General features: G+C 36.6%; 1 protein-coding gene across 11 annotated transcripts in view; it reads left to right on the forward strand.

Moving 5' to 3' along the window:
* Positions 1–12554, forward strand: part of ANKRD31 (ankyrin repeat domain 31) — a 75650-nt gene that overhangs the window by 37452 nt on the left and 25644 nt on the right. For 9 of the 11 annotated variants that reach the window (XR_013925138.1, XR_013925139.1, XM_080373308.1 and 6 more), the window contains 7 exons: positions 262–808; positions 1298–1543; positions 6615–6806; positions 7662–7804; positions 9773–9932; positions 10388–10491; positions 11265–11346. Coding sequence is in view for 9 of the 11 variants with exons in the window: in XM_080373308.1 (XP_080229434.1) it covers positions 262–808; positions 1298–1543; positions 6615–6806; positions 7662–7804; positions 9773–9932; positions 10388–10491; positions 11265–11346 (1474 nt within the window). In the remaining 2 variants the exon portion in view is untranslated. The remainder of the gene's footprint in view (positions 1–261; positions 809–1297; positions 1544–6614; positions 6807–7661; positions 7805–9772; positions 9933–10387; positions 10492–11264; positions 11347–12554) is intronic. The other 2 variants (XM_080373314.1, XM_080373312.1) reach the window with 2 other exon arrangements.

A 12554-nucleotide genomic window follows, 5' to 3' on the forward strand; every position in this document is an offset into this window, starting at 1 on the left:
TCAGACTACTGATCTGAAGGAACTTGATTCTCAATCAGTACTCACTTGCTTTGACTTACTCTCACAACCTATCTGTTTTAAAGTTAAAACAGGATGTCTGAATAGGAGTTATGACAGTGATCAGGAATTTAAGTATCAGTATGAGAATACCTTCAGAACAAATTATTTCTTTGCAAAACCTGACAAATAAAATTAAATCTGATGTTGATGGAAACAAAATTAATGGTCTAAGTTTAAAACTCTTTTTGCCTTTGTTTGAAGATTTCCTTACAGACAGGCGAGTCAGAACCAACATGCGCAAGTCTTATGGATTCAGACAGCATGGACATAGTGCAACAGACTAATGTAAATGAGGTGCAGAACATTAACACTAATATATCTGAAGATGGAATCAGCTGCACTGAACAGACACTTCAAGCAAATACAGAAACACTGTTGGCACACGAGCTTTTAGCAGCTACTAATGGAGAAAGTGTTTCTGGAAGTCCTTATGATTCTACCAGTGGTGTAGTAAGCACCATTCCACAAGAGGCTCCACAACCTGAGAAAGGTGGGGGGATCCTGCTTAATGCAGAAGAAAGTGTTGAAGTGTGTCACACTGAAACTGAAAATGCTTGCAGTTTAGGCATCGAGCCTATGGCTTTACAACTCCATGAAAAGGACATGCTTCAAATTAGACAAAACAGAGGGGATCTTCAGGACACCAGCTCAAAAGCAGATTTGCATTTTAGTGTTAATGCAGGCAGCAAGTCTCCTTACTCATTTCAGATCGTGGAAAATATGCAGAAAGAAACCTTGCAGAAAACAGGTGCAATACTTTGTTTGAAAATAACTGAGTTTCTTGTAAACATTATATGTATTCTATTAAAAAAACCCAGCTGTCGGTCTCCAGAGAATCTATTTTGCCATAAATAAATAGCAGACACATGGAATGTGTTCTAGTATATTCCAGTGTTCCGGATTAACTAGTTGGTAATTTTTGCTTTCATTTTTGGGGACTGTTTTATATCCATGTCCCTGTTGTGTTTACCAAAATGTTACCACAATGCTTATTCCAATAATTAGGGTATATAGAAGAATCTTGGAATTGTTTTGCATTCAATCTCAGTCATTAACATGGTAAACAGTGGGTAAAAGACTTATTTTGTTAAAGCATATTCAAAAATACAGTGAGCTACTGCAGATATTTTTTAACCTAGACAAGGTGGTCATTTTGACATTAATTTTAATATCAGTTATAACTTCTGAAATTACTGAATAGTATGACATAGATACTCTTCTTTTGTTAAATCAACAGATGAAGGAGTTTTTTCTGGAGTAAGTGGAACAGAAGGCACCGAAGAAAATGGAGAAGAAGGAAATGCAAAGACCAGCATGCTTTCACAGTTTACTGAAACAGAAGTCCATGCTAAAAGAGTTAGATTAGACCCCTGGGAGACAAGCCAAAAGGCAGCCTCGTATTCCAGTAGCAGCAAAAACAAGTCTTCATCTGATCAATCACAATTCAGTCAAGCATCAGAACCACAAAAATCCAAGCAATCAGGTGAAAAGTTAATAGTATTTTATAAAAACAGTGGGTTTTTTTTCCAGACATACATGAAGAAGGCTTTTTGTAAAACATGAGGGAGAATCAGGAAAAAAATATATGTAGTATGTTGAGCAAATACTCTAGCGAGTTCCAAATACTTGAAATATTTCCAGAACTTCTGTACTCCATTTTACAGAATGCACATAATTAGTCTGTTTTGTTTATGTTACATTCATCAGTCTTTGAGCTTTGTGGTAGGTGGGATGCAGGTTTTTAAATGAGAGCTTAAAATAACTTTAAATTGTTCCTTAGTTAACTGTGTTACATAAACGATAGCCTAAATAACACTAAAATTGCTCTCGTTTTATTTTACATACTACAGATCAAAGAAGAAAACCTTGGTCTCTGTATATTTGGTATATATATATATATTCCCTTACATTTTGTAGACTGAGTCCTCATCAGGCACAAATTGGCATAGGCTCTTGTATGGTGTGCTTGTACATTTGGTTTTAACTGTAGTGTAGAAACAAACCTACTTATATGAGGATAAGGACCTAGCATCCTCTGGTAGTTATATTCTCTTCTGCCTGCACATACAGCTCTCTGTTTAGCAGTTTCATCCCATATTAAAGACTTGCATTTATCTTGTAGCCTTACCATCACAACAGAGTCCTGGTCCAGCTGATTACTCATGACAACCCCCAAGTATTTTTCACTCACTGTTTTTTTGGTAAAGCTGACAGCATCTTGTTTATGTTGTTTTCTTTTGAAACTAGAGAACTATAGCACTCAAGATTTACTAAAACCAAAACCTGTAGTTCAGATGGGATCCCTTTTCTCTTAAAACTTGCAAATGTAATATATCTGGACTGCTGATTTCATTTGGTATTCTCCTTAATTTGTGTTGAAATGTAAAGAACTGTGTTGTTAGATGATAGGAATTTGTTGTGCAGCTTTGCCTTGGTAGAATAGAGTATTTGTCTTTTCATATTATCTTAGACAATTCTGTCATTTCTCTCTAGTAATTAAAAGTTTTGGAATTATTTTTTCTGGGTTTGATAGATTTTAAAATACTGTCTTCTTAGGGCTTCAGCTGTCTGTGACTATCTCTTTGTATTCTTTTGTTTTCCACAGAGGTTTTCTACAACTACTCATTTATATTTGGTTCCATTCACTTCCCATTTTTTCATTTCTCATTTACTGTTGCTTTTTTAATTCTGTTCCTATGCCAGGTTAGTTTTTGAATTGGTGTAGCTTTTCATCTTGAGTGTGGGTTATGTTGTGAAATACTTACTAGCTATTACTCATATTTTCCTGCTGAAATGTTTTCTGTAAGCTGTTTCCAGTTCTGTGAAACTTTCTCTTTCAGGTAGCTACTGTCTCAATGTAAATGTACACTTTGTATATACATATATAGGAAAAGGTGTTTTTTTTATTTATATATATATATATAATATAGGTTTATAGAAGTGTGCGTGAATGCATGTGTATTTGTGTATGGCTATAACATTTGATTTATTTTTTCCAAGTGTGTGTAGCAAAAAATTTTAGTTTCTTCCTTGGACTGCAGTTATGTGTTTCTGGTTATGTCTTACTGGTTAAACTTTGGTTGCCTTTGAATGGGATGGAAATGAATGCTAGCATTAAGTATATTGTATATATTTAAAAAATCAATGGGATTCATGCTCCTACATGCATTAACTGCTTTTAAAACCAGAATATATATACAGAATATATATTTAAAATAATATGTATAACAAATTACACACCCACCTGTACAGGTGCGCACAATATGGACAAATACATCTGCACACATGCCATCAACATACTCATTTATTTACCTCTTTTGTTTGCTTAGTACCCTCCTTCTCTTTGGGGACTTTGTCTGGATGCTCACTAGTCTTATACGTTGAATTAAGGAGTCATTGGCTAATCTCTGCAATGTCCTGCAACACATGACAAAAAACATTCTGGAAATTGTGAAGTTCCTGCTGATCCTTTTCTTTTGGTAGTCATAGAATTTTTGTTCTCTTCTGCCTTCAGCTGTACAGAATACTGTTTCCTCTTCCTGTCTCAGGTGGCAGCTGGTTTTAAACCCATCTTAAGTTCCTGCTGTCTTGAGTTTCTGGACTGCAGGCTCATGTTTTCTTTTGGAAAGTGAAGTGAGAAGGAAAGGACTCATCATATTACTGCTCTCCAGTGTGTGGCCTTGCTGTCTGCATATTGGTTCCTCCTGTTGTAGGCATGCCTTTTTACTTCTTTCTGGAAAAAAATATCTATGGCATATCTGATATATGCCATCATCTACTGCTAAACATTGAACATAGAAAGTATTTCTTTCCCTGCAGTTGTTCTTTCCTGTAGCACCTATATTCCTGCTCAATTTTTATAATAAAGCCTATGTGCATTAATACATTTTTGGATTTTTTTCCTTTATATTTTTTCTTCCCCCCTCTCTCTCTTTACAATTATGATTTAAAAAAATCCTTTATTCCAAACATGTATCTTACATTTTGTTCTCCTGTGGAATAGCATTTCACAGATTACTTTTTCCTCCAAAGATACTCTTCAGGTATCTTTATTCAGCTAAAATGTGTTCCCTTCACCCCAGGAAAATGATGTTGTTTGAGAGGTGATGCAAGAAAGCATAGCCCTTCATACAGTTGAAGTCATTAATAGCTTTGGAGGCCAGGACAATGGCATTCAGATTGTAGCAGAAGAAAGTAGAAGATAGGATAATGTCTTCTGACTTGTGGGGTTTTCATTTTTTTTGCTGTCTCATGCCTTTTCTTCATCAACTGGCTTTTGTAGCTCATCTGATTTTTCCTGTGTCCCAGTGGTCTTCCTTATATTGTTGTATTCTTGCATAAAAATCTCTTCTTCCTAAATGATGCAGTGTCACTTTCATCTACAGTCACTTCCTAGGCTCTCAGCATTCCTGTTCTGCTTATACAGAAGGAAGGTACAAACAGCTTGATTCTTTTCTTATAGTTCAGCCTGTGTAAGGAATTACTCATAGATGAATGCCGAAGCATTCAGATGTCTTTCTGAAGGAGGATATCCTTGCAGTTGTTGAGGTGTGGCAGCTTAATCTAGTCTGATTGCTGGTTACTGTAATCTCTCCATTTTATCTTTGTACATGTGCTGACTGGATTTTGTATTTGCCATGTTCCTGATCTTTCCTGCTTATGACCCACCTAGCAATGTGTTCCGTGGAGGACAAGTATTTGGTGATTCACATACCAATGTCCCATTATGCTTTTGTGAATGTTTCCTAATGACCATGAAGAAAACTGTTGTGCATGACAACTTAACTGGAAAACTTTGCAATTATTTCTGTTCACTTGCAGCTGATATTGCTAAGGGTCATTAGCTTAATGGGCTGTTGTGTGCCTTGTTTTCCTCACACGTCTCTAAAAAGTCCCTAGGACATTCTCCCATGAATCAAGGGGGAAGAAAAGGAAGAACCAGAAAGTGGATGATCACTTTGGGAGTTCAGACTGAGAAGCTTTTAGACAAAACACAATACATTATCTTATAGAAAAGTAGGTCTCAGACTGGAGGAGTATTTCAGTAATGTGACTCCTCTGTGTGCTTTAAAATCTCAGTTTTCATTTGAAAGAGAAACTCACTTGAGCTCTTCTGGCTGCGGCACAGTGCGGGCCAAGCACCCCAATGCAAATAGGGCTGCCCGAATGCTTTCTGACAGAATAGCCTATAGCGAGGGCCATGCTGCTGTAGTCTGGCTGCAGCAGTGCTTGAACAAGCTAGTTTGAAATTAGTACGGATAGATCCTCACTATATGTGAGTCTTTAATATAGTTGCAGTATATCTTTCATGTTCTTCCAAACAGTTTTGTGTGAAAAGCTCAGTAGTTTACGTTAAAGGAAGGAAGCCTTGGAAAAGCAGTTTTTCCACAAGGCAGGAGGAGCCTGAAGAAAGGCAGCTGTCAAATCGTGGAAGGTGTTTGATAGTAATGGATACTGATAACTGAAAATAGTTGAGAAGACAGCTTGTCTGATGAGAAGAGGGAATGCTTGGGATGCAGCAACTAATTGTTCATAGGAGTCATTAAAAAAACATGGCTAGAGTTGCAAAATGCTTATTAAAGCCCTTAAATTTTCCTGGTTTTGGAAGAATTACAGATTTTCAAGAAATCAGAGAAAGAACACTGAACTTTAGAAAAAAATCTGATAGCACAGTATTATAACAGCGGGAAGAGGAGTTTAAAAAAAGCTAGTATGCATGGTAGAGCTTCTGAAGTTTTATACACCATCTTTTTGGTAGCAGTTTCGGGGGGGGGTGGTGGGGGTGGTTGTCCGTACTCTATACACAGAATCAGTACTTTTTAAATCTGTTTTTTTTCTTTGTATCTCTTACAATTTTATATGCCTGTTACCTGAAGCCTCAGAATTAGGATCTGTCTGATGATGACATGGTAGAATGTAAAGTGAACGTTGTTTGTTTTGTGGATCACTAAGAGAAGGATTCAGTCAAGTTTATTTACAATTATGGGCCCAGTCCAGCACAGGTTTAATTGGAAGGCAGTTCAGCTATGTCACGACAATCAGAGATTGGTAATCAGTCTACAGGACTTCACATCACAACTGTAAAAATACTTTATGTAGAAACCTATCTTTTCCCTGATAAAGAATTAGGAATGGAAAAGAGGTGGTGGTCAAGTCAATGTCATTTCTTAAATAACTCTATGTAGGTACTTTATATATTTAGCAGGCATGTCTGGTAACTTGAAAACAGTCCACAGAGAAATGTAATGTACTCCCCACCTCTATACAGTATAAAACTTCAACCTTGTTACCGTTTTTGTTGATCCCTAATTCACTGTACACTTGTTAAGTCATCCAGATTTGAACTGTAAATTCTTTTGTATAGGGTCTGTTTGTTACCTGAGCTGTTATGCAGTATGTTCTAACCTTTTGATATAGTCAGTTAATGTTTTTGAATAGTTAAGGCTGCAGTATTGTGCACATTTACATCAATTCAAATGAATTACAAAGTTAATTCCTTGTTTATAATGAAACATTTTTTTGTGGTTTCTAATGAACACCTGCTATGTGTTTAGAATCCTCCCGATCTACCAGAAAAGAAGCGGTAATTTTATGTGGTACCAGTAATGTAAGAGCAGGGAGAAAGAAGGTGAAGAGAAATGAAAAAGGGGAAACTCAGCTGCATATTGCTGCTAGGAGAGGAGATTTGTCTTTGGTGAAAACTCTAATATCATCTGGAATTTGTGTCAATGAACAGGACTATGCAGGTTTGAAAATGACTCTTACGGGCTTGTTTTAAGATACAAATTTATGTAATTTATAGTATATGTAGTTTTATATAATTTGTGTAATTTTAATATAATTATGGATCCTTGATTTATGATGTAATTGTGAGGGGGAAAGGAAGTAATTCAAGAAGTGCAAGCACAATCAGTGAATCCCTGGATTTTGTATGTCAGCATGGAGCTAATATAGCCTTTTTCTTATCAGGGACATCGATCAGGTCTTGTTCATCTGCTGAAGAGCACATTATCAGAGATACATATGGAGGGTGGACTTGAAAGTTTGGTGGAAGAACTAATGTGTATGCAGATGAATATATACATGTGTGAAGCACATTCATACAAGTCTTACTTCCTTGGGAAATAAGGACAAAAATCAGATTACAAGATTATTTCTTCTTTTTTTTTTCCTACCTAAATGTATAATGCATTTCTGGTTTTATAGTCTCAGAATGGATGCTATTCTATTCTGGACGCCTGGCAGACCTGATGTTATAAAATGCCACTGGGATTAGAAATCAGGCTATTAATATTATGCTTCTGAGCTTTTAGAGTCTTTCTACTCTATTGTTTGTTTCTTTTATTATTTTTAGTAGTGTAGTAGAAACGTAAACGATATTTTTCTGCTTAATATTGGATACGTTTTTCTCTAAAGCAAGCTAAATTACACAGGAAATAATTCACATCGGCATTTCAAGGTGATTGCTAGTATAAGTTTTATCTTAAAGATAGTCCATTGCTTATAGTACAGCAAACACAGCAAAATGTATGATCACTAATTAGTAATATGTGGGGATCTTTCCAAATCAGATGCATGCTGTGTCATCTTGCTTTTATTAGGTTGGACAGCAATTCATGAAGCTTCCAATGGGGGATTTACTGAAGTGATCTTAGAATTACTGAAAGCTGGTGCTAATGTTAACAGCAGAAGCATGGATGGTATTTTGCCAATACACGATGCTGTTTTTTGCAACTATTTAGAGGTATCTTTTTCTTTTACATTAGATCCTGAACCTGATTTCCAGCAGATGGTCAGCAAAGCACAATCCTCATTTAAATAAGGAAAGTCAAAGTTACTAGTACAATTCTAGTGTAGAATTGCATTTAGGAAATAAACCAATATTATTTAAAGTGATCAAAATTAAAGAAATATTTTTCAATAGTGACAGTTGAGATTGTATAGTTACTTGACTTTTTCAGTCCATCAGACAACTCAGAAAAACTCAGAAGTCCCCGTGGTTCTCTCCTACTTATTGCCCTTTTAAAAATTACTACTGAAATTGAGCATTCTTAATTTGGTTGTCTAGTCCAACCTCCCTGCCATGGGCAGAGGCATCTTTCACTAGATCAGCTTGCCCAGAGCCACATCCAACCTGACTTGGAACACTTCCATTGATGAGCTATCCTTAGCTTCTCTGGGCAATCTATTCCAGTGTTTCAACACCCTAATTGTAAAAAATTTCTTCTTTGTAAAGAAAAAAGCCCTAGGTCTGTTGTTTAAAAATCACCCACCCCCCCTTTTTTTTTTCATTAACTGGTCCCTTCCAACCCTTCCAACCAGACTGTTCAATGGTTGTGTAGAATAGAATAGACTATTTCAGTTGGAAGAGACCTACAACAATTTTCTAGTGAAGCTGCCTGACCACTTCAGGGCTGACCAGGAGTTAAAGCATGTTGCTAAGGGCATTGGTCAAATGCCTCTTGCACACTGACAGGCTTGGGACATTGACTGCCTTTCTAGGAAGCCTGTTCCAGTGTTTGACCACTGTCTTGGTAAAGAAATGTTTCTGCTGTCCAGTCTGAACCTCCCCTGGTGCAGCTTTGAACCGTTCCCACATGTCCTGTCACTGGATACCTGGGAGAAGAGATCAGCACTGCCCTCTCCACTTCTGCTCCTACAGCTTCCTAGCTGTAGAGATTAATGAAGTCACCCCTCATCTTCTTTTTCTCCAAACTAGACAAACCCATGTCCTTAGCCATGCCTCATATGCATGCCTTCCAGACCTTTCACCACCTTTTCTTGCCCTTTTCTGGATGCATTTGAGGACCTTCACATTCTTCTTAAATTGTGGGGCCCAGAACGTCACACTAATAAAATATTGTTTTGGCACAGTGACTTCCAGGGAGCTCAGCATAAAAATGTGATGCCAAACTGGCTCAAACATAGCATTTCTTGTTCTTGTCAGAAGAGCTGATCCTTCATCAAGTTTATCTTTTCTGTGAGCAAAGATGAAATTAATGGGGTGATTCTGCAGACCTGGTGCCAAACTGTCAGCAGGGTTCTTGCAAACATGTAAGCTATTATTCAGTATTGTGCGAGAAAACTGATAGGGAAGATTCTGAACTTCTAGAGACGATTCTCTTTCTGATACATTCTGATGCTTAACAGCATTCTGAATGAAAGAAAGAAGAAATGCTAAAGATGAGACATCATAGGTATGAAAATTCTTTACCATCCAAGCTCTGACCTCATCAACACTTTCATATGATCTGAATTTTAGGGGGTAATGATTCATTAACTGATGCCGCTAATCTCATTGCCACATTTTGTGATTAAGCAGACTTGCAAGTGGTTTGGAATTAGGAAAAAAAATCGTCAGTGCACATAACCAAACTATTAAATACTTATAAATACAAACCCACTATTAAATACTTGAAAAATCCACTTCTTTTCTGCATTTCAATTTTAATAAAATTGACTGGTTCCTTTTAATTTAGATATATGAAGTTTTGTAATTGCTCTCTATAACAATACCATAATAGCCAATTAAACTTGTTTTTTTAATTGGGATTGCAATTAATTGCAAATTGGGATTGCAAAATTGGGAAGTTCTAGAGTATCTGGTTTGTATCTTTATTAGTTGTGATTTATGATAGATAAAACACGTACAGTTGTATTAGAAGTCCTCAACAAGAATTACAACAATACTAATAATATTAATATATAATAGGCAGCCAGGATTCTACTACAGCATGGAGCAGATCCTTGTGAGAGGGATGGTTCAGGGAAAAGTGCTCTGGATAAAGCTTGTGATGATGAAATGCGAGAATTGCTGAAGTCTTACTGCGCTATGGACCGTGTACTTCCTGTTGAGACTACTGAAGTTCCAGGTATGTTGGTTTCATAATGTAAATCATAGGATTACCCTGTAGTCTTAAGGAAAAACTGTACATCAGAATGCTGCAGATTTGCAGAGCTGTGTATTTCCTGGCACCTACAGTTTTAACTCTATTAATTACTGAATTTTGCTTACTTATTTTCAGAAAATAGGATATAAGAAGTTGGTTGGTTTTTTTCCCTGAGAGAACGAGCTATAAGGACATATTTGGCCCTTCAGAATTTTTTTATTATGCATACTTCCCTTCATAGGAACCTTGTGTTTTTGAAGGTGGTAGCTTTAAAGACTTACTTCCTTATACTACCTAAATTTGATCTCATTTACATATACAAGGTATTTTTTTATAATGTGATCTGCCATCGCACCTTAGTAACCTGTATTAGCTATTCTAACCTATTATGCTCCTGCAAATTAATTTTAAATTCTATTTATTTTTTAATTGCATAGAAAGGAAATGTTCTTCTAGCTCAAGAAGATCAAAAAGTTCTTATTGCTACTACTGTAAAAATGATGATGCAACTTTGGAGCCACGACATGAGAAATACAATGTGGTAAATACAGATAACAGAGTTTTGTTAAACTGCTTCATAGTGTAGCACTGCATGATGTAATTTGCTGACTGAATTATATAAAAGTATCATTTAAATAATTAACCCTCTAGGTTGTATGTAAAAAAGAGCATCATGCAGGTTGTATTACAGTATATAAGCTGTGGTGTACAGTATATAAGTGTGTTTATCACCACTTCTCTCTTTTCATGATCTCTGTGCACATTCATTTGTACAAACTGTAGTCAATACTTACATACGATTATTGCCTATATCAATAGAAAAAAGGTTGGGGATCCTGAGACTTCTATCACATTTCCAAAATGGGTCCTTGAAAGAGTAATGATTTTTCTTCATGATAATGAAGATATTTAGAAATTGTTTAATCTTAATTTAAAACAGCCAGGAAGTTTTTTTATAGAAGTTTTATGTTAGGAGGGCTTTTAATGGTATCTGTACGCTATGTCTGCATTGTCTAGGTGAGGCTGTCATGGTGAAATTCACTGTCTGATCCCTGCAGTGTGCTCGGAGGTGGGACTCTGAGCATGGACTGGTTTGAATGTCTGGGTGAAACCAGGCTGTGACAGCCCCTTGCAGAGCATACCCTTGGTGGCACTGTGTATGTCTATCCTAACAGTGCCCCCATTGCCTTTAATTCTCTGCCTGGAATGATCCAAGTCCACCAGTACTTATCCTGCAGGCTGTGCACTTTGGCCTTTGTTTTATATGGTGCACTTGGCTTTACTTCTTACTGTCATTTCTATGTGTCTTAACAGGAAACTGTTGCTGCTATACAATGTGTAGAAAAGGAGCAAAAAGAACTGTTGCTGCCTGAATTGAGAACTTCCAAACATGCAGGTAGGTGTAAATTCAAGTTGTTTCAATATTTTTGGGAGGGTAATTACCTTTTGTAATATAATTGGTTTTAAAATAGTGTAGCATGTAATATATTTGAGTATGTCCTCTGGAAATTTCAGCTTCAGAGAATAAGATTTTCAGCTCCCAGGTAGGTGCATTTCCTGAAATACTTCCAGTTTACCTAGGAATGAATATGATGACAAGAAAGGGCAGCATGCTGCTTGGAGGCATGTGTTTCAAGTCAAACTAATCATATAAAAAGGGCTCATTAGATAAACGTGCACACTGTTGGCAACATTATTCAGTTAGAAGTCCATGAGCCCCTCTGTACATGCTGTCTTTGTGTAAAGTAACAGATGCAGCATTTTCATTCTAGTGTGGCTGGACTTTCAGGAGCCTAAAATAATTTATGAGTGAAAAAAGATAAATCTTTAAGTTAGACACTGTGGATGATGGGCAGTTCCAGAAATGCTGGTGCTTAGGAGTGTAATTTGTCCTAGGCCATCAAATCTCAGTTCACATTAATCTCAAGAGCCTACTAAGTGACACTGACATCTTAGGAGATCACAGTGCTGGTGCTGTGTAGCAGTTTGAGCCTGTTGTGTCTGTTCCATGGTAGTTCAAGTAGCAAAGCTTGCTGCAGGAAAGCCTTTGACCAAAGTCTCTCTCCCCAGCTGCCCTTACGGTCTAGGCAGGGCTATTTACTTTGAAGCAGTTGATGCCCATGGAACAGTTTTGCTTCGTGACAGAAAGGAAGGGGTTTTTAAAATTTGTTTTCCTGAATATAGGGTGGAGCTTTCAAATGATATTTAAAATATTAAAAATATTAAAATCTTTAACAATAAATGTGCAATATGGTATTATGCAGATTTATAGCTTCCAGCTAAAACTTGTGGTGTATGAACTGTTAATTAAAATCGATATATTTTCTTGAAAAGTGTTTGACAACAGGTAGATGATACAATAGGCAGAAGCCTATAGACAGAGATTGGTGCCATTCCATGAAGGAGCAAAATAAAACTATTACAGTTTTCCTGTTTGGAGGTGTGAGAAAAATGATCATGGTGATCTGTTACCTCTGCTGACAAAACATTAATAATGCAGCATGTCTTAAACTAAGTCATTGTTACTACTTGTGAAGAGGCACAAGACTGAACAAGAACATAGAAGTACATTGACAAGCTTTTAACACAGAATAAAATCCTCAA

This window comes from Falco punctatus (genome assembly GCF_963210335.1).
Source record: "Falco punctatus genome assembly, chromosome: Z".
Lineage (NCBI taxonomy): Eukaryota > Metazoa > Chordata > Aves > Falconiformes > Falconidae > Falco > Falco punctatus.